Below are 23,114 nucleotides of genomic sequence, written 5' to 3' on the forward strand. Positions count from 1 at the left end.
GGCTTTGTTTACCCTGGGATTTTAATCACAGATGTATTTACAGTTGCTGTAGTACAGTACAGCCTAGAAGCCTGGGCCTTCCTGTGCTGGGGCAGGAGTGAGCAAACTTTTTGGCTGGAGGTACACATCTCTGCATAGAAAGTGTATGTCAGGTCATGAATGCTCATGAAAATCGGGCGTTGGAGTGCAGGATGTGATGAAGGCTCCAGCTTGGGGTGCAGGTGGTGCTCTGGGCTGGGATAAAGGGATTCAGAGGACAGGAGGGGGATCAGGACTCAGGGTGCAGGCTCCAGGAAGAGTTTCTCTCAAGCAGTTCCCAGAAGCAGCCTGGCAAGATGGCTCTACGTGCTGCCCCTATCTGCAGGCACTGCACCCACAGCTCCCAGGCAATGGGAGCTGCAGAACCAGAGCTTGGGATGGGGGCAGTGTGCAAAGTCCCCTGGCTATTCCTGATTCCAGGAGCTGTACAGAGCCACAACATGTGCAGAATAGGGCAAGCCACCAACCCCATTCTCCAGCAGGAACTCAAGGGCTGGAATGCAAGGTCAGATGGGCTGGTTTTCCCACCCCCGTACTGGGCACTGCACAGCCACAGAGAGTCAGTCTAGGTCTCAAAGAGCTTAGAATTAAAAGCTAAGGGTGGATGAAGCACAGAAAGGGGAAGAGGCTTGCCTGAGGTCACAAAGCAGATCAGGGCAGAGCTATGAACAGAAGCACCCACGTTCTTCCAAGTGCCAGTGCTCTAAGCACAGGTGAAGCTCCACCATTTTAGTGGCTGATTCAGTCTGTGCTCTAGGTTTGAAGATCAAAGGACCTTGCAAATTAGAATTAAGGAAACACCTTGCAAAGAGGCTTGTTTCACAGACAGGCAAAGCAGCTGTTCAGTATCACTAGCACTTTCATGAGTATTACTCAAGTCTTGATTTCCTTGCATGCAATTATTGCATTACAAGGCAGGACAACCCAGAAGTGTAACAGACAACACAATAAAATCCAGCGCTGTTTTAATTGGCTGCTGAATAAGGTGCTAGAGATTAAACAAAATGGGTACATATTAATAAATTAGTTGTTTTTAAGAGACTTTTAGCATAATGTGAACCACCAACATCCGTCAGATACAGGGTCAGACTCACAGGTAGTGTAAATTAACATACCTGAGACCATTTCAACAGGGCTACACCAACTGTCACCAGCTGCTGACCTGTCCCATGATTTTTCCCCATCTCAATATCCATTTAACCCAGTGTCCTTCACTTTCTCTGCAAGCTTTTGCTGTATTATGGTCTGGTAAAGGTAACCAAATATTTTCAATCAAAATATATGAGCATTCGACCCCACAGCTGGTCTCTGTTTAAAACTAAGAAGGACTTTCCAAGAAACCATTTACCCTAACATTTCACAGCTTGTTCTAAACTCACATACCTGCTAATCTCTTCAGCACCCATATGGAAGAGCAGATCTGTAGAAGTCAGGCCAAAAATGACTCCATTTATTGCCAGAGTGCAGGGGTCGGACACAAAGTATACTCGCTGAAATGAGAAAGGAAAGGCCAAAATGAACTTTGGATTCAGCTGTTACTGTATCAACATCCGCAAGCTAAATAAATGGGTTTATGAACAGGATGAGCTGGTCCTTTCAGGAGAGTTGGGCCCCACCTGTCTTCCAGTTCCAAGTGATGATTTTGAATTTGGGCCCACGGTTAGGTAGGTGACCAGGCCTCACAGGATGGTAGCTGGGGAGGGGGATATTCCATCAGAAAGAGGGAGATCAAGGGCTAGGGAACTATGGGAGGTCTTGCCAGAGTCTGGAATAGACCTGGCAGAACTCTGCTTAAAGAGTAAACAGCTCCAAAAGGACAGCTAGGCTTGGGAAGGACTGAAGAAGCAGCTTTCTGTAACAGCTAGAAGGAAAGGCCTGGCTAAAGCTACCTGCATGACAGGCTGGAAAAAAATGTCGAGAGGAGAATAGCAGCAGAGAAGGGCATTCTGGAGCCCAACGAGAGAAGGCTCAGAGATCCTGGCTTAGAGTCAAACTGTTATTTTATGTTAATAAACCAGAGCCCAGAAGGGTAAGAGTACTTCAAAAGCTCCAGTTGGGGCAGTTTTGTTGACTGGGGAAGAAGGGAAACTGAGGTGTGGCAGTCTGACACCGCACGAGGCAGGACCACGTTAAACGCAATTTAGTGGGGAACAGTCATGAAAGGCACTACTGAAGATGCTATTTAGCTGAATAGATGGAGGTGCGTGGGGAATTCAGAGGGGAAGAATAGTAGTTTTATTTTATGAAAGCAACAACCTCTTCCACTGGGAAACTTTTAAAAATCTTTAGTGATTGTCTTGGGGCTTAATCAAGCAATAACCTTGCCTCTCGATACACTACTGAGAATCTTACCTCTTTACGGTCTTGTCTACAGAGGAAAAATTACCAGAATAGCTATTGTATCAGATTCCCTGTATGGGCATTCCTATTCCGAGATGAGTGCCTTTTTCTATTTTAGCTTAATCCAATTTTAAAAGTGAAATGCACTAAAATGAGAAAGGCACTCATTGCAGACTAAGAATTATACCGCACAACTATTGTGGTTTAAATTCACACCCTTTCTTACTCTAATATTTTTCCCACGTAGACAAGCCTTAAGCAGAAACTTTCTCTGTAAAGCAGTATGACTAACATACAGCTCATTGCAGTTTCACAGCTGTATGCCTGATTTCACAATTCCCCACCTCCCTAGTCACGCAGAGTTAAGTGATGTGGATTTCCTGGCAACAAGCACAGAGATAGTTTGTCACCTTGTATTTCATTTCCTACTCATTTCCTCATGGGGTATATTTGAGTGTTTTAAAAAGCCACATGGTCTAGGGTCTTAGATACAGGAGTAAAAAGCAGCATAGCCCGTTCTGCTTTCAATTTGGTCTCCGACTAAAGATTCAGCTCTGAATTTACAAGAGGGCAGATAATCTGATGAAGCTTTTCCCATTTCTAGCTTCTATACATTTTTGTTCTATGCTTTCAATTGTTCTGTGCATCTTTCCCCAACAGACTGAAGTCTTTCATTTTTGCTACCCACTGATTGTACCAGACCACAGAATGAGTAAGGGACCTGCCTTTTAGCATCCATGCAGAAGTGAGAATCCCACCAAGGCTGAGCACTGAGAGAAGAGAAATAATAAAACTGAGCCAGATTTCCCCCCGGAAGTGACTAGTGAGATTTAGGGCTCCCTTAGCAATACTTTTAAAGGACCTGATTTTCACAGTGTGAGAGCCCTGTACTTCCAGTGGTGCTGTTGCATAGTCTTCCAAGTTTTTAGAGTCTGAACAAGCTTTGACACTTACAAAAGCATTAGGTTTTGGGTTATGCAAGGGGTTTTTTAATTTGGTTTGTATATTTTTTTGGTGAACATCAGCATTCAGTGAGAGGGAGCTGCAAGAAAGTTTGCTCTCTGCCTTGGACTCTGCTTAGAGTCAACTACTTGCTTGCTCCCTGAGAATCAGGATTGGTTTTGGGCTAAGTTTCCCGAAAGAAAGAACTACCCTGCATGCTAGCTGACCACCTCATGTCAGGACTGTGTATGTGTGTAAATAAATATACCTAGATTAAAAGTCACTTTCTCCTGCAGTGGGAAACAGACTTCCACTGCCTCTCCAACAACTACTATTGCTCAGCTGAAACATGATGTGTCAGAATTGGGGAAAATGTTTCAGGTTGGGGACCCAAAAAACATTGGCTCGCTTTGGAAATCTTGGCTTATGCCTGTGCTAAGCATTGTATTTCAAGGAACCAAAAGGACTTTTAAACTTTAAACAGGCTGTGCAGCAACTGACCAAATCCACTTTACTCTTAACCACTATCCTGTTTGGGTTAAAACATGAGACTTTTTTTCAGATTTCTGCTCTGCCTAACCAGCTAATTACTTGTCAGTCACTTTCTCTCTCTCTCTTTCATGAGCTAGTCAAAGGAAAAGTAAACAAAGAAAGTAGTCAGCGACTACTAGGAAGTTACCTGTTTGTCATCTTTAGACAGATCATAGCAGGTGAAAGGCGGCTGTGGATATATGTAGTCATGGTGCACATCTCTCAGTGACGGTACAAACACGAGCTGGGAACCTGCACTGTTGGCAGAGAAAAGAGAAACATTGTAAGAGAGGCGGGGAACCTAAGAAACCAGTACATGACAACCAAGACTTCAATACAAGAAGTAGGGATGTGCTAAGTATATATATATTTAAATGGTTAACTGATGAGCCTGTGCTCATGGGGAGCTGGCTTTTAAGCAGTCTCCCCACAAGCACTGGCTCCAGAGGCAGCAGCTTGGGGGAGGGGGGCAGGGGCAGACAGGAGCCAATACGTGAGAAAAGCCAGCATTTAAGTGATTTAGCTTGCATTCTCACTGCCAAGTGGGCAGGTTAGTAGTTCAAATGAGACTAGAACCTGGGTTCTAATCAAATGCCCAGCTGGATTAGCTCAATTTTTTGCAGTGTAAACATACCCTATGTTTAAGTACAGCTCATCAGTAGGGGCTCAGTCTCCACTAGTGCCCATAATACAAACAATCAACACACTAGTTTAAATATTCTATCCTTGATGAAATTGCAGCCTGAGGTACAAGGGAGCCCTTCAAGTCCCAGCAGTTCTGATCACACCAAGCAAAGAGATTGCTGTGCACTCATCAGGAAGTAAGATAGTAAACTAAGGGACAAGTATCAGAGGGGTAGCCGAGTTAGTCTGAATCTGCGTAAACAAGAAGTCCTGTGGCACCTTATAGACTAACAGATTTATTGGAGCATAAGCTTCAGTGAGCAAAGAGGGTCTTTGCCCACAAAAGCTTATGCTCCAATAATTCTGTTAGTCTATAAGGTGCCACAGGACTTCTTGTTGTAAAATAAGGGGAAACTCCTGTTCACTAATGAAGAGTTAAGATTGTCTTATGATTCCTGGAAACCTCTATGAGGCCACAAACCTGACCTTGGAACCAGCTCTGTAGTTAGATGATACATCTGTAGTAATGAGCAGGGCTCGCCGAACCACGCTGTCCGGCGATCTGCACATGCGCAGATCGTTCTGCGCATGTGCAGATCGCCCGAACCCGGCTCTTCCGGGTTGCAATCTACTCGCCACGAGTGAGTAGATTGTATTATTTGTCAAGCCCTGGTAATGAGGCCATGGGAGAGATCTGTGATAGATATAAGAAAGCTCAGGGCCTGCTGTAAGTCTGAACTTCAAAATTCAGGGTGTTTGGGTTTGCCATTGCACTGGTAAATACAATTATGCTCGTGGCTCTGCTTTAATTGCCATTGCTACAGCAGCAGAAAAATCATCTCTTTATTGTGTTTCTGAAGTGAGATGCAACATTCTTAGGAGGATATTGATTAGTTTTAAAATCCTGTTTGATTTCAGGGCCTCACTAGCAGATATTTACCCAACTCTTCCTTCCTAACCACAGGATCACAGGAATTGTCACACTGGCTTGTGTCAGTGATTCAGGCAGCCCAGTATTCAGAACCTTTTACTTCTAGGGTAGAACTCCTCTTCCAGGAGACAGAGTTCTCAGGGTACGTCTAAACTGCACAGCTATTTCGGGATACCAGAGGTATCCCGAAATAGCTACCTCGCTTCTTAATAAGCCACCCATTATTTCGAAATAATGGACGTGCTATTTCGGCATCCTGGTAACCCTCGTTGCGCAAGGGTTAAGGGATGTCTGGAAATAGCACATTATTTCAAAATTTGGCGCTGTGTAGATGCACCAAATTTCGAAATAGCCTATTTCAAAATTCAATAGAAATAAGATACTGAATCTGCATAGCACAAATTGCGTATCTTATTTTGACTTTAGGGTGCTTTGTAGATGCACCTTCAGAGACCAGTCTGAAACTGAAAAGATTCACCCCAGTAACTGAGGTCCATTTAGAACATGGGTTCCCAAACTGGGGGCGTGTGAAGAAATTCCAGGGGGGGCACGAGGCGATCCAGCCTCCTCCCCTCCCCCTCCGCATCAAGTTTTGCTGCCCCGCTCAGTTCCTTTTTTTTTCGGCAGGAGGGGCGTGAGGGTTTTTTCAAAAATCAAGAAAGGGGCATGATGCCAAAAAGTTTGTGAACCACTGATTTAGAACTTCCATCTCTCGTACCAACTGCAAGGTGTGCTGCTCTGAGATGCCTTTCCTAACATACTCAGGCCAGAGTATATATTTAAAAAAAAAAAAGAAAACAAAATACAAATATGGAAACCGACCTCACCAAGACAAAATAGTGCCCTGCACACAATAATCCCCTCAGGGAAAGGACGGAAGAGAGACTAAACCACATATGATAGATTTAAGACACAAAATCATAGAGCTGGAAGGGACATCAAGAGGTCACCAAGTCCACTACCCTGCACTCATAGCAGAACTAAGCACCCTGTGTAGATCATCCCTGTCAGGTGTCTGTCTAACCTGCTTTTAAATACCTCTAACGACAGACTCCACAACCTCCCTATGCAATTTATTCCAGTGCTCAGCCACCCTGACAGTTAAGTATTTCCCAATGTCCAACCTAAACCACACATGCTTCAATTTAAGCCCATTGCTTCTTGTCAAATCAGAGATTAAGGAGAATAATTTTTCTCTCACCTCCTTGTAACAACCTATTAGGTACTTGAAAACTGTTATGTCCCCTCTCAGTATTTTTTTTCCAGTCTAAACAAACCAATTCTTTCAATCTTCCCTCATAGGTCATGTTTTCTAGACCACTGGTGCACAACCTTTTTGCACTCGCAACCCCCAGGAAAAATTTGGTTGAGGAAAAAAAAGTGCAGCCCCTTTAAATGCCGTTCTGCTCGCCTGCCGCTCCCCTCACCCTGTGTATGTTGGACAGCGAGCCGGGAAAAGAAAATACCGTCCGGCCCGAATTACAGCACTGCGACCCTCCCAGAAGACAGCCCACGGGTTGCACACCACTGTTCTAGACTGTTAATGTTTTTTCCCCCCTCTTTTTTCCAATTTTCCCATATCTTTCATGAAATGTGGTACCCAGGAACTGGACACCGTACAGGCAGTCCCCGGGTTACGTGGATCCGACTTATGTCGGATCCCTACATACGAACGGGGCTTTTCTCGTCGCGGAGGACGCGGGCGGTGGGACCACCCAGACGTGCCGCGGTCCCGCCGCCCACGTCCTCCGCGGCGAGAAAAGCTGCTCCGCGTCTCCCCGGTCTGCTGGTTGGGGCCCCCCAGCAGACCAGGGAGACGCGGAGCAAAGCCGCGGAGGACGCGGGCGGCGGGACCACGGCGCATCTCGGCAGTCCCGCCACCCACGTCTCACTGGTCTGCTGGGGAGGGGGGAGGGCGCACTAGCTGATTCCGAGCAACTCTGCCTCGGGCTTCCTGTAGTCAGCCGCTGGTCAGTTTCAGCAGCGGCTGACTTGGGAACACCTGGGGCGCTGCCTGGTTGGTCCAGTGGCGCCGAGGAGCGGCACTACGGGACCAACCCAGCAGCACCCCAGCTGCTCTGCCCCAGGCGTGTCCGATTCAGCCGCTGCTGGTCAGTTCAACAGCAGCTGAATCTGGACGCCAGTTCCGACTTACATACAAATTCAACTTAAGAACAAACCTACAGTCCCTATCTTGTACGTAACCCGGGGACTGCCTGTATTCCGATTGAGAACTAATCATTGTGCAGTAAAGCAGAATTATTTTTCATGTCTTGATTATGACACTCCTATTAATACATCCCAGAATGAGGTTTGCTTTTTTGCAACAGTGTCACACTTTTGATTCATATTTAGCTTGTGGTCCACTAGGACACTTAGATCCCTTTCAGTAGCATTCCTTCCTAGACAATCTTTTCCCATTTGGTATGTATGAAACATATTGCTCCTTTCTAAGTGGAATACTTTGCATTTTCCTTGTTGAATGTCATTATATTTACCACAGATCATTTCTCTAGTTTGTCTAGATCATTTTGAATTATAATCCTATTCTCCAAAGCACTTGCAACCCCTCCCAGCTTGGTATCGTCCACAAGCTTTATAAAAGTACTTTCTGCCATTATCCAAATCATTGATGAAAATATTGAATAGAACCAGACCCAGAATTAATCCCACAGTCCAACAGGACTGTGAGCCATTGATAATTACTCTATGAACCCAACAGTTATGCACCCACCTTATAGTAGCCCCACCCAGGTTGTATTTCCCTAGTTTAATCAATGAGAGGGTTATGTGAGACGGTATCAAATTATTTACTAAAGTCTAGATATATCATATCTATCCTTCCCCCCTTTATCCACAAGGTTTATCTTCATATCAAAGAAAGTAATCAGGTTGGTTTGACATGATTTGTTCTTGACAAATCCATGCTATTACTTATCACCTTATTATCTTTTAGATATCCGCAAACTGATTCCTTAATTATTTGTTCCATTATATCTCTGGGCATAGAAGTGAAGATGACTGGTCTGTAATAAGGATGTTAAGTAGTATGTAATTCCCTAATCCAGTGGTTCCCAACACGGTGCCTGCAGGCGCCTTTATGTGCGCCCGCCGAGTGATCAGGGCCGGCCCAAGCCATTCTTGCACTCCGGGCCCCAAGTGCACAGCGCACGTGCAGCCCTGCCCCCAGGCATGTGGCAGCCCCAAAAGGTTGGGGAACACTGCCTAATTGAATAGTAGATGCATTTTTGCATCGACCATTCCATTAGTCGATAGGGCGGCGCTGCCTTTTAAACACCTCCACGGCATTTTAAAGCGGCAGTGCCAAACAGCTGATCCCAGGCTCCGTGTGGCACTGCCGCTTTGAAGTACCCCGTCTCCCCCTACCCTTGCTGCCTCTATCAGATAGAGGCAGCAAGGAGATGGGGGAGTGACCAGTCGACTATCCTGTTGACTATCCAATAAGCATTTGCTTACTCATTAACATCTCTAGTCTGTAATTCCCTGGGTTATTCTAATTCCCTTTTAACAGATGGGCACTACATTTGCCTTTTCTAGTCTTTTGGAATCTCCATCTTCCATGACCTTTCACAGATAATAGCAAATGGCTCGGCTATCTCCTCAATCAGCTCCTTGAGTGTCCTAGGATGCATTTCATCAGTCCGTGGTGACTTGAAGATATCTAACTTGTCAATTTTTTTTAACTTGTTCTTTTCCTATTTTAACTTCTGAACCTACCTCATTTTCATCAGCATTTACTATGTTAGGTATCCAATCACCAACAACATTCTTGGTGAAACCCAAAACAAAGAAGTTATTAAGCACCTCTGCCATTTCCACATTTTCTGTTCTTGTTTTCCCTCTTCACTGAGTAACAGACCTATCCTGTCCTTGGTCTTCCTCTTGCTTCTAATATATTTATAGAATGTTTTGTTATTCTTTGAGTCTCTAGCTAATTTAAGCTTGTTTTGTGCCTCAGCCTTTCTAATTTTTGCTCCTACATACTTGTAGTGTTTGTTTGTATTCATTTTTTGTAATTTGACGTAGTTTCCACTTTCTGAGGACTCCTTTTTGATTTTTAAATCACTCAAGATCTGGTTAAGCCAGGGTGGTCTCTTATCAGACTTCCTGTCTTTCCTATGCAATTGACTAGTTTGCTGTTATGCCCTTAATAATGTTTAGTTGAAAAATGCCAATTGTTTTTCCTCTTAGATTTGTTTCTCATGGGATCTTACCTACCAATTCCAGGAGTTTCCTTAAGTCTTCTTTTTTGAAATCCATTGTCTTTATTTTGCTGTTCTCTCCCTCCTAACATTCTTTAGGCAAGGTCTACACTAGGGGAGTTCAAATTAAGATATGCAACTGGAGAGGACTTCCCTTACTTCTTATGAGCACTAGTACTGGCACCAATGGGGGCTCACTCAGCGTTTGATTTAGTGGGTCTTTGCTAGACCCACTAAAATTGAATGCCAGAAGATTGACCTCCAGAGCATAGATCCACTGGTAAGTACAGATGTGGCCTTAGAATCAGGAATTATTTCATTATCACTTTCACCCAAGGTGCCTTCCATTTTCAAATTCTCAACCAGTCCCTCCCTATTTATTAAAATCAAATCTAGAACTGCCTCTTCACAGTAGCTTTCTCCACTTTCAGCGACAGAAATGTCTCTAATACAATCCCAAGAACTTGCTGGATAATCTGTGCCCTCCTGTGTTATTTTCTCAACAGATGCCTGGATAGTTGAAGGTCCCCATCACCACCAAATCCTATGCTTTGGATGATTGTTAGTTGTTCAAAAAAGCCTCATTCACCTCTTCTTCTGGGTTAGGTTGTCTGTACTAGACCCCTATCATGACATCATATTTGTTTTTTACCCATGTCACTTCAGGCCAGCAACACATTTATTCAGATACTATGGTAATGAGGGAAGAATGATAATAAGATAATCAAATTCTTATTTAGCACTTTTTATTAATTGATCTCAAAACTTCAATCTTGCATGTATTTATCTGCATAATACTCCTGTGAGAGATCGGGAAGTAAGATAAGACCCTACACAGAATAGAATCCAGTCTCTAATAGAGCCCAGCTATTTCAGAGGTTGGCCCATGCCCTGAACCATCTGCTGCTATTGTAGAATTCCCCAATATACATTCTGCACTTCACATTAATCTCAACACACATTCAGGACGAGCAAACACCATGTTTCACTTGCCAGCTGAAGTTGATGAAAAATCTTCATGTGTCCCATAGTGCACATAGATGCACTCTGGGAGTGGAATTACACCTACCTCTAGAACAGTGGTCTCCAACCTTTTTAATTGTGAGATCACTTTTTGAATTTAAGTGCAATCCAAGATCTACCTCAAATGTAAATACCCTTGCCCCACCTCCTTCCCACCCCTTCTCCAAGGCCCTGCCCCTGCTCATTCTATTCTCCCTCTCTTGCCCATCCTCAGTCACGTTCATCAAGCTGGGACAGAGGGCTGGGGTGTAGGCTCTGGTCTTGGATTAAGGAATGTAGAATGCGAGGAGCTCTGAGCTGCTCAGGGGGAGCAGTTGGCATGCAGGAAGGGGTTCTAGGTGCAGGCTCTGGACGGCATTTAGATGCAGGAGTGCACTGGGCTAGGGCAGGAGCTTGGGGTGCAGTAGGAAATTCATGACTAGGGTAGGAGTTCAGGATGTGGGCTCCAGCTGGGCACTGCTGGTGGCTCCTGGTTGGTGGTGCAGAGGAGCTAAGGCAGGCTTACCCCTGCCCTGGGCCTTGCCCACATTTTAAAGCAGCAAGCAAACTTGCTCTAGCCCAGGTCCTGTTGTGCCCCCTCTCTGCTCTGTGGAAAAAGGATACAGAGTGGGAGAGAGTATCTTGACATCAGCACTCCTCCTCTCCCTCCCCTCCACTGCCCTGCACAGCAAGCTTGGGGCTCCCCACTGGGAGGGGCAGTGCCAAGGCAAAGAGGAGGAGTTGCGCAGCAGTGGGGGGAGGGGCAGTTGAAGTGACGGCCCTTGACAGCCTCTTGGTCAAACTAGTCAAGATCACCTGTCAGAAGCTCCAAGATCTACTTGTTGGTGACCAGTGCTCTAAAACAACCTGCAACAGCTGCTATTCGAGGACAGTGGACCAGACTGGCCCCTGGTACGCTCTTGAAGGACAATTTCTACCCTTTATTGGAAAATATGCACAGGTGCAACAAGCTGAGCAGTTTTTTAAAAACTAACTCCAATATACCAAGCAGCTTTGGTAGCAAGTGCTGAGACAGAATCAGGTCAGTAGCTACTTAAATATTCTTTTCTCAAAATCCACCCTCGGATACAATTTGTATTGTGCTTTTAAAGGCCAGTGTATGACATTGCAGACCCGATACCAGCGTATGACAGACTCTGGCAGCAGATGAAAGAACCTGGTAGTGCATAGCGCTCACCCCAAGGAAATAATGTCTTGTTTGTTCTTTGTTTTCTCCATTCCTTCTCGCCGCACACCCTCCCACCCCAGAATCATAAGAGAGGGAAATGTGAGGGGACAAAAACCAACAGCAGATATTAAGGCCTCCTGCCCCAGGTCCTTTGGGTTTAATGGAGGGATTGCGGTACGGAAAACAACAGGGAACGCAGTACCAATACTAGAGGTAGACAGGTCAAGCAAAAAGTCATCTTTAATCATACAGCTATTCTGCTAAAGCAGGGATGGGGAACCTTTTTTGGGTTGGGTGCATGGCCCCCTGACAAATGAGGGGGAAAAAAAAATCCAGACTCCAAATGAAAAGGAAAAAGACACTCCACACATTCCCCTCATCCCAGAGCCTGGGGTGGGCTTGGCTAGTAGATTTTGTGTGCTCCTGCCCCTCAGGGAGACAGCAATGGGGCTTTAGTGCAAGTGTGAGCTCCCCGTACAGGGGCGGCGAGTCCTGAGCCTTAGAGGCCAGATTCAGGCAAGCCAGCAGCTGCATCTGGCCCCCAGGCCTGAAGTTCCCCAGCTCTGTGCTAAAGAAAACCTTGAGTGAGTCTACACAAACTTTTGCAGTTACAATAATGTCAGTTAGGGGTGTAATTTTTCAATGACTTTTCTCACTGAAGAAAAAAGTGTATTTTTTAAAATACAGGGTTTTTTTAAAATGAACTAGCATAAGCAATACCAGTAAAAGCAGGGATAAGGGTGTGACTAGTTATCAGCCTAGCTGCAGCAGATAAGGGTGGAGTGGCCCTCTCACCCACCCTGATTTAATCAGCTAACTGGTTAAACATAGGCTGTATCTAGATTGGCATGATTTTCCGGAAATGCTTTTAACGGAAAAGTTTTCCGTTAATCTAGATGCTCTGTTCCGAAAATGCTTTTGGCACGGATGCTTTTCCGCAAAAGCACTTTTGTGGAAAAGCGTCCGTGCCAATCTAGACATGCTTTTCTGCAAAAAAGCCCCGATCACCATTTTCGCGATCGCGGCTTTTTTGCGGAAAACAAATCTCAGCTGTCTACAGCGGCCCTTTTGCGCAAAAGCTTTGCGCAAAAAGGGACTTTTGCCTGAACGGGAGCAGCATAGTATTTCCGCAAGAAGCACTGATTTCTTGCAGTAGAAAGTCAGTGCTTTTGCGGAAATTCAAGCGGCCAGTGTAGACAGCTGGCAAGTTTTTCCGGAAAAGCAGCTGATTTTCCGGAAAAACTGGCTAGTCTAGACACAGCCATAATGTTTAACTGGTTAACTAACCAAACAGGATTTTACATCCCTACTTAGGTGTTCTTCTCCAGCAGCCAGGAATGCATGTGTTAATAAATTACATGCCATAGTAGCACACATCCAAGCCAAAACCCACTCTGCTCATAGCTGGAAAATCTCAGAGGGAACACTGATCCTGCATCCAGAGTCTGGGAAGAAACCTATGTACAGGAGAGTATTTTGACCTGTAGGAGGGGTACAGGGTCTGAAGGGACTGAGCTGGGACAGGGCTGCAGGGGTTTGGGCTGTGACCTAGTGCAAAAAGGGGGTTGTGACTTGGGCAGGGGACTGGGGTGCCGGAGAGAATAAAGATGGAGCAGGAGGGGTGCAGAGAGTTTGGATTGTGACCTGGGGCAGGGTGTTGGGATGCAGAAGGGGGTTATGTGCCAGGTCCAGGCACTAGCTGGAAGGCTCTTACCTTAGGCAGCTCCTGGCCAGCAGGACCCTCAGGCAGACTCCCAGCCTGCTGCACCTCTGCACGCTGCTCAAGGCAGCTGGCTGCAGGGGCTATGTGCTCTCTTGGAGGAGGGGGGCTTCTATAGGCTGCCTGCACAAGCACAGCCCAGGTAGGGGGAGCTGTGAGATTATCCTGGGGGCAGGGGCAGCGCATGAAGGCCCATCTCCCTGGGGGGCAGGGGCAGCGCATGAAGGCCCATCTCCCTGAGGCGCACAGAACACACAGTCCCTGCAGCCAGCTGCTTTGAGTGGTGTGTGGGGGCCCAGCCAGCAGGAAGTCTACCCAAGGTTCCTGCTAGGCTGCAAGCTGGTGACAGTCCAGCCTGGCAGGCCAGATTTGTCTTATGGGCCGTATTTTGCCCATCCCTGGTCTTCCCTACCACGGTTTAGCATATAGTTACCAGTAAACTTTTGTTATGAGCAGGCCTTAGAATTCAAGATCACACCCACTTACAATACAACTCTGCTTCTGTGAAGGTCTCTGGGTTGGAAAGTAGGGCTGGGAAAAGTGGTCAGATAGAAGGCAGCACTACCATTGATTACAGCAGCATTTTCAGGCCTGTACTATAAAAGCCTCACTGCATTAGGCAGATACACAAGATCATCCCTGCCCTAAGCACCTAAATTCTAAGTCCGGGTGGGGAACCTACAGCCCATGGACTCCCCACCCCCAAACAGTGGTGCAAGTTGGCACTGGTGCTCTATGACTCTGCATGCTGCAGGGAAACACTCCCTGCAAGTTGTGCTTCCCTTCAGTATGCAAAGCCGAGCTTAGATACCTGTGCCTCCCCCCAAGGAACTGCATCAGACAGGTGCCCCCCATCCTGTGCCCCCTTCCATACCCCCACCTGGCCTATGCCCCCTCCTCACCCAGACCCCACATCCCAAGCCTGTTTTTGCACCCTCCCACCCAAATTCTATTTATACCCCCAGCCAACTTCGTGTACCCTACACCTCCCATGCTAAGACCCCGCAGCCCACTTTCTGGCAGCCCCTTCCCACACACTGAACCTCTCTTTTTTGGCCCCACCCCATAGCAGAGGAGGCTCCCAAAAATCCACTAATCCTGGGCCCCCAGAAGAGTTAATCCAGCCCTGGGAGGTAAGCCCTGATCCTCAGCATTTCCCTCCCCACTGTCCACATAGGGCTGGAGCTCAGGGAATGAGGGGAGTGTCTTTTCTTTTTCCTGCTTTTGAGCTGGGGGCCAGGTCAGGAAGGGGTGGGGTTTTTTTTTTGTACTTCTTACATCCGTGTAGCCCCCGACTGATTTTTCTGTAGGTCAGTGGTCCCTGATCCAAAAAAGGCTCCCCCACCCTGCTCTAAATGGACTAGACAGAGGCCTTTTCTATACATGGAATTCATACAACTATACTTGTTTTATTTAGGGGTGTGATTAAAAATTATACTAATCCTCACAATGTGGGTACAGCTATACTGGCATAAAGGTGCCAGATACTGGGTCAGTTTATTCCTCTTCCTGTACACGAGTTAAGCTTGAACTCAATAAGCACACTTACACCAGAGTAACTGCATCCACACTAGGGGGACTGTAACATTTAAATTATCCCAATACAGTTAAAAAAAAAAAAGAGTACAACATGTGTGTTAAGACAAGCCCAAAGTGTGAATAGGGAAACAGGCAAAGAAGTGAAGTATCATGCCCATGGTCACATAGCAGGTCAGTGGCAGAGCTGGAAATAGGACCCAGATTTCCTCCCCATTCTCCTGGAGACAGTCTGGAATTACCGATCAAACTCCAGCACAACTGAGTCAGGGAATCAAGTTACACAGACTGACTCTGAAAGTCAGGATGGGCTGCCTTTTTAAACTATGAAATGGGACAGTATTAGAATCAAGACAGAATGGCCTCATCCCTATTCCCTCTTGTGTACAAAGGCCCTTGGAGGACTAGATTCCCAGGTAGCTGGTTCTTCAATTTGTTTGATGTTAAGAGCAGTTCTGTTTCCAAATAAGATGGGAACTCAGACTCATAGACTTTAAGGTCAGAAGGGACCATTATGATCATCTAGTCTGACCCCCTGCACAGTGCAGGCCACAGAATCTCACCCACCCCTCTTAGAATAATCCTCTCACCTATGTCTCAGATATTGAAGCCTTCAGATACTTTGAAGGCCCCAAGATGCGGAGAATCCTCCAGCTGTGATCTGTGCCCCATGCTACAGAGGAAGGCAAAAAACCTCCAGGGTCTCTACTAATCTACCCTGGAGGAAAATTCCTTCCCGACCCCAAATATGGCAATCAGCTAAACCCTGAGCATGTGGGCAAGACTCACCAGCCAGACACCCAGAAAGTTCTCTATAGTAACTCCATTGACCTATTTCCCACTGATAATGAATGGTCAATTAGTTACCAAGATCATGTTCTCAAACCAACCCCTTATCATAGAACTGGAAGAGACATCAGAAGGTCATCAAGTCCAGCCCCCAGCTCTAGGCAGGACCAATCCCATCTAAATCAACCCGGCCAGGGCTTTGTCAAGCCGGGACTTAAACACCTCTAGGGATGGAGACTCCACTACTTCCCTAGGTAACCCATTCCAGTGCTTCACCACCCTCCTAGTGAAATAGTTTTTCCTAATATCCAACCTGGACCTCTCCCACCATAACTTGAGACCATTGCTCCTTGTTCTGCCATCTGTCACTACTGAGAACAGCCTCTCTCCATTCTCTTTGGAACCTCCCTTCAGGAAGTTGAAGGCTGCTATCAAATCTCCCTTCACTCTTTGCTTCTGAAGACTAAACAGACCCAACTCCCTCAGCCTCTCCTCATAAGTCATGCGCTCCAGCCCCCTAATCATTTTGGTTGCCCTCCGCTGGACCCTCTCCAATGCGTCCACATCCTTTTTGTAGTGGGGGCCCCAGAACTGGACACAATACTCCAGATGTGGCCTCACCAGAGCCGAATAAAGGGGAATAATCACATCTCTGGATCTGCTGGCAATGCTCCTCTTAATGCAACCTAATATACCATTAGCCTTCTTAGCTACAAGGACACACTGTTGACTCATATCCAGCTTCTCATCCACTGTAACCCCCAGGTCCTTTTCTGCAGAACTACTACTTAGCTGGTTGGTCCCCAGCTTGTAACTATGCTTGGGATTCTTCCGTCCCAAGTGCAGAACTCTACACTTGTCCTTGTTGAACCTCAGATTTCTTGTGGCTCAATCCTCCAATTTGTCTAAGTCACTCTGGACCCTATCTCTGCCCTTAAGCGTATCTACCTCTCCCCCCAGCTTAGTGTCATCTGCAAACTTGCTGAGGGTGTAATCCATCCCCTCATCCAGATCATTAATAAAGATACTGAACAAAACCAGTCCTAGAACTGAACCTTGGGGCACTCCACTAGAAACCAGCCACCATCTTGACATCGAGCCATTGATCACTACCCGCTGGGCCCGGCCTTCTAGCCATCTTTCTATCCATCTTACTGTCCATTTATCCAATCCACATTCCCTTAACTTGCTGGCAAGAATATTGTGGGAGACCGTATCAAAAGCCTTGCTAAAGTCAAGATATATAACATCCACTGACTTCCCCATGTCCACCGAGCCAGTTACCTCATCATAGAAGCTAATCAGATTGGTCAGGCAAACTTTCCCTTTGTGAATCCATGCTGACTATTCCTAATCACTTTCCTCTCATCCAAGTGCCTTAAAATGGATTCCTTAAGGATCGCTTCCATGATTTTTCCAGGAACCGAGGTAAGACTGACTGGCCTATAGTTCCCTGGATCATCCTTCTTCCCTTTTTTGAAGATGGGCACTACATTTGCCTTTTTCCAATCATCCGGGATTTCTCCCGATCTCCACGACTTTTCAAAGATAATAGCCAAAGGCTCCTCAATGACATTTGCCAACTCCCTCAGTATCCTCGGGTGCACTAAGTCCAGACCCATGGATTTATGTACGTTTAGCTTTTCTAAATAGTTCCTAACCTGTTCTTTACCCACCACGGGCTGTCCATCTTCATCCCATCTTGCGTCACTTGGCGCAGAAGTCCAGGAGCCGACCTTGTCCGTGAATACAGAGGCAAAGAAAGCATTGAGTACTTCAGCTTTCCCCACATCATCTGTCACTAGGTTACCTCCTTCATCCATTAGGGGCTGCACACCCTCTCTGATCACCTTCTTCTTGTTAACATACCTGTAGAAACCTCTCGTTATCCTTCATATCCTTAGCCAGTTGCAATTCCATTTGCGCTTTCGCCTTCCTGATAACCCCCTGGCATTCTCGAGCTATACCATTAAACTCTTCCCTGGTCATTTGTCCAAGTTTCCACTTTTTGTAAGCTTCCTTTTTGTGCTTAAGTTCACCAAGGGTTTCTCCTGTAAGCCAATCTGGTCTCCTACCATGTTTGCCTCTCTTGCTACACGTCGGGATGGTTTCTCTGTGCCTTTAATAAGGCTTCTTTAAAATACTGCCTGCTGTCTTGGACTCCTTTCCCCTTCATGTTAGCATCCCTTGGGATTCTGCCCATCAGATCTCTGAGGGAGTCAAAATCTGCTTTTCTGAAGTCCAAGGTGTGTATTTTACTACTCTCTTTTCTTCCTTTGGTCAGGATCCTGAAATCTACCATCTCACGATCACTGCTTCCCAGGTTGTCACCCACCTCTACTTCCCCTATTAGTTCCTCCCTGTTTGTGAGCAGAAGGTCAAGCTGCGCACGGCCCCTGGTCGGATCCTTCAGCACTTGTGTCAAGAAGTTATCCCCAACATTCTCCAAAAACTTCCTGGATTGCCTGTGTACTGCCATATCGGTTTCCCAACAGATGTCAGGGTGATTAGAGTCCCCCACGAGAACCAGGGCCTGCGATCTGGCAGCTTCGCTCAGTTGTCCAAAGAAAACCTCATCTACCTCATCCACCTGATTCAGTGGCCTATAGCAGACACCAACCACAACATCACTGCTGTTTGCTCCTTTAAAAACTTAACCCATAGACTCTCAACAGGTTTTTCTCCCTCTTTATACTGGAGTTCAGAGCAATCGCGCTGTATGTAAGAGAGCACTACAACTCCTCCTCCTTTTCTCCCCTGCCTGTTCTTCCTGAACAGTCTATACCCTTCCATGACAGCGCTCCAGTCATGCGAGTCATCCCACCAAGTCTCTGTTATCCCAATTAAGTCATATTTCTTGGACTGGGCCAGGGCCTCCAGTTCTTCCTGTTTGTTGCCCAGGCTTCTCGCATTAGTGTACAAACACTTCAGGTAAGCAGTTGATTGCCCTATCTTCTCCATTCGAGGCAGGGTTCCTCCTTTCTTGCTCCTTCCGCTCTGCATTTCTTCCCGGTATCCGACTCTCCCTCTCCCCTCAGGATTTTGGTCACCGTCCCCCAATGAACCTAGTTTAAAGCCCTCCTCACTAGGTTTGCAAGCCTTCCCACGAATATGCTCATTCCTCTCTTGGTTAGGTGGATCCCATCTCTTCCTAACAATCCTTGTGCCCGGAACAGAGTCCCATGGTCGAAGAAACCAAAGCCCTCTCTGCGACACCACCTGCGCAACCACGCATTTACGTCCTTAATTCGACGATCCCTGCCCAGTGCTTTCCCTTCAACAGGGAGGATGGACGAGAACACCACTTGCGCTCCGAATTCTTGGATCCTTCTTCCCAGCGCTACATAATCCGCAGTAACCCGCTAAAGGTCATTCTTGGCTGTATCATTAGTTCCTACGTGGAGAAGCAGGAAGGGGTAGCGATCGGAAGGTTTGATCAGCTTGGTAAGCCTCTCAGTCACATCCTGAATGCGAGCTCCCGGTAAGCAGACACCTCTCGAGATTCTAGGTCCAGACGGCAGAGGGATGGTTCAGTCCCTCTTAGGAGGGAGTCCCCGACCACCACCACCCGTCGTTTTCTTTGGGGGTGGTGGCCGTGGAACCCCCATCCCTAGGACTACGCATCCCATGCCTTCCAGTAGATGGTGTTCACTTCTGGTTTCTTCCTTGTGAGGTTCCTTCCAAAGAATTCACCTCTGCAGAGCCTGTGGAGAGAGCTTGAAAGCGATTACTTACCTCTATAGCATCGGGGGATTCACATGCTGGCCTTTTTCCCCTTCTAGAAGTTACATGCTGCCAGTTCTCTTCTTGGTCACGTACTGCCCTCTCTGGTTCCTCTGCCTTCCATGCTTGAAGGATTAAACGCTGCCTTCCATCGAGGAAGTCTTCACCCTCTCTGATCGAGCACAGGGTCGACACTTGGGCCTCCAGTCCTCTAATTTTTTCTTCCAAAATGTCGACCAGCTTGCACTTTGTGCAGATGAAATCCGTTCTTTCTTCCGGGAGGAAGACAAACATGGCACATGCTGTGCAGGTAACAGCAGCAGACCCATCACCATCCATCACTGCCGTCCTGGAGAAGGGATTTAAAAAAAAGGCAAGAGAACCTCCCGCCCTTCCCAAACTCCCTCTCTAAACTCCCTGTTAGCACTCACCTGTTCGCAAGCTCCGTGGTCACTTGCCCACTGCCTTATAAAGCCCCTCCCCCTACCAAGGCTCAGCCAATCAGCAGAGGCTTCTAGAATTCAAACTTTAATTAGAAGCCAACAGTTTCCACCTGCCAATCACAGCCCCACCAATCATAGCCAATCACAGCACAATCTCCATCAAGGGGAGGGGGAGGGCAAAGGAGAAGTGGGGAAAAAAAGCCTCACTCTCAAACAGGGGAAAATAAATAAATAAACAAAAAAAGAACACACCAACTCTCACTCACAAACACAAGCTCACCACACAGCAAGAAAGCCCCAACAACAAAACACTTCCCTCAAGAGTCCTGTATCTGCTTCTCCTTTACCTGGAGAACTCCCTCTCTAAACTCCCTGTTAGCACTCACAAGCCCATGTGTTGAAATAATCAGATGCTGACATGAATTCAAGAGGGCCATTTACCTGATACCCATTCTACTCAAACCTTCCTGCTTTTCTTCTATTCAAACTTGAATAGAGATTAACAGCATTGGAGCTCTCCTGCAGAGTAGGACAAGCACTCCTAGGAGGCGAGCATGCAGGCACACACCTCCTGAGAGTGAGGCACTGCGAAACTGCTTGCTGCTGTCAGGATACACAAAAAGTAGGGAGCGGATTGAGGATTGGATGCACATTGTTTCCAGTGGATTGGATGCAGCTCCACATTTTTATAATCACATAGGGCTCTATTTACTAGTGTCAGTTTGGAGTGGTTGCTTAATGAGCTGATTAGCACCTCATTGCTGTAGATGCACCAATGAGATACAAATATTGATCAGTAGGTAGGCTGATGGCAAGAAGTGGTTGTTCTCAGGCCATGATCAAAGGGAGACCCTTGCTATGCTGACACACTGAGAAATCAGCCTCCTTTTGCATTTATTAGATGGTTAACTAGGATTAAATTAAGTTCTAGGAGACAAATTCTCCCCTACTGTTTAGGAAAGGCAAATCCCTTTAAAGTCCATCTACAAGATAGGCTGGGAGGGGGCACTTTGATATAAAGTTTCAGTATATGTATTCTTTATAAGGCTACCACTATTGAGACTGTGACAAAAACAAATTAGGCCCAATAGTCTATATGGGGTTGGAGGGGGGGGGGGGGGTATGCTTCTACATGCAACTGGGAGTCTGTTTGTGCTATGAACCACAATCTGTATCAATCACAGCTTTGCCTGGGTCAACACTACAAAATTATTCAGAGGGGTAGCTGAGTCAGTCTAACAGGAAATATTAAAAAAAACAATCAATAGTCTAGTAGCACCTTAAAGACTAATTGCATTGCTCGGGGCATGGCAAATTGTAGTTCTATTAGTGCAATGTTGATGGAAGGGCTTCTCCTGTTGAGATAATTACCGCTTCTCAGAGAGGTGGAGTACAGCTCTCCTGTCCCATAGTTATCAGCTTCACTAAGATCTACAGTGGTGCAGTTGCTGCTGATCCATAAGTGTAGGCAAGCTGTTTGCTTCTGTAAAGGTTAGGGATTTGTATACTACTATCCACCTATGGCTATAACCAACACAAGCAGTTCATCCCAAAATATAGAAGAGCAAGCAGGTCAATTAAGACAGTTCCTCTCCAGCACCATTCACATATTTAAACTTCTGTGCTTTGAGTAATCAAGGACGTTGGCTGCTGGCTATGCAGAACCCATCTCTTTTTGGCTTTCCACTTTTCCTGAAATAATAATAATAATAATAAAAAAAAAAACACCTCCCCTTTCTCATTGGTACCTGCCCTTCCTTTAGGCACATTGCTGACATGCTGTGTTCACAACCCTGTCTGCTTGTAAGAATCAGGGAACTCTACCCATACATTACACTCCTACCAGCACTGGTCTTGGGTCTTAATCCTTTGTTCTCATGGTTTGTGGTATCTGAGGTTTAGCAGAATTAAGGAAGAGGAGAGAATAGTTTGGAGTAGGGGAAAAAATAAGATTTAAAAAAAGTTTAAGTCAGGTACAATGTCAGGAGAGTTATGAACAGTCTTCCACTCCTCTTGGGAAAACTAATTGTAAACACAAACAAAACTGTCATTTTACTCAGTACTGCTGAACCTCCTCTAGTTCACAGAATTATAACTAACTGCTACTATATGGGAAGCCCTGAACTAAGGATGTTCGAGAGTAGTTGACTCCCCGATAAGCTTTTGCTTATCGGGTAGTCAAGCAGAGTATCATCTACTTGGCTTCCAGGGAGAAATACTGTAGCTGGTGCTGGGGGAAGCCGACTTAAAAGCTGGTTCCCCTTCATACCGTCTCCACAATGAGACGTTCTCTCTATCAGAAGCAGTGGAGGAAGAGGAAGGGTGGGGAAATAGAGGAGGCTGCTGCAAAGCAGCCTTTGTCTGCAGCAGGTTGAGGCCTGTTCACCGCAGAGAGTCCTGGCTCATGCTGGTTGCTGCGCCTCTGCATTTTAAATATAGTAAGAGCCGCTGGACTCTTACTACATTTCAAATGCAGAGTCACAGCATGGGTGGCTCCCAGAGTTGACACGAGCCAGGACTGCTGAGTCCCAGCTAGAGCAGGCTCCTGAAGCTACCCACTGTAGCTCTGCAGAGCAGTGCTTATCGATTAATCATGTAGTTGGTACAAATTGTATCAGCTACATGATTAGCCTGATAACCACAATTTAACATCCTTACCTTGAACCTCATTTCTCTGTCCCATCCCCTCGCTCTGTGGAGCTGGGATGCCAGAGGAGTAAGGTATCTTAGTTGGGGGCCAGATTAGTATTGGTTGGTGGTTTTTGGAGAAATGTTTTTGCTTCTCATTTGTGTGGTCCCCAGCAGATTTTTCTGTGGGTCAGTGGCCCCCCAACCCAAAAAGTGTTCCTCGCCACTGCCATAAAGAAAACATTGAAACCTTTTGTTTTGGTCATAAATCAATATTTTACTTTATTTAAAATGAAGTTTGATAAACTAACACAAGAAAGATAAAACGTAATCTGTTTGGTTTAATTTAAATTAAACCATTCTCCCTAGCTGCAGCACTAGCAAAATGGCTCAAGCCATTATGTAATTAACAGTGAGTTTCCGTTAGCAACTGGTGGTCCACGGAAAGGTTTAC

At 46.2% G+C, this 23,114-nt stretch overlaps 1 protein-coding gene across 1 annotated transcript in view; it reads right to left on the bottom strand.

Annotated features, from left to right (window-relative positions):
- Window positions 1–23,114, bottom strand: part of POLA2 (DNA polymerase alpha 2, accessory subunit) — a 53,062-nt gene that overhangs the window by 8,104 nt on the left and 21,844 nt on the right. The window contains exons 14-15 of the mRNA XM_075939137.1: window positions 4,001–4,109; window positions 1,423–1,529 (exon numbers count right to left, since the gene is read on the bottom strand). Coding sequence (XP_075795252.1) covers window positions 1,423–1,529; window positions 4,001–4,109 — 216 coding nt within the window. The remainder of the gene's footprint in view (window positions 1–1,422; window positions 1,530–4,000; window positions 4,110–23,114) is intronic.

This window comes from Pelodiscus sinensis, chromosome 11, assembly GCF_049634645.1.
Source record: "Pelodiscus sinensis isolate JC-2024 chromosome 11, ASM4963464v1, whole genome shotgun sequence".
In the NCBI taxonomy this organism is placed as follows: Eukaryota; Metazoa; Chordata; order Testudines; family Trionychidae; genus Pelodiscus; species Pelodiscus sinensis.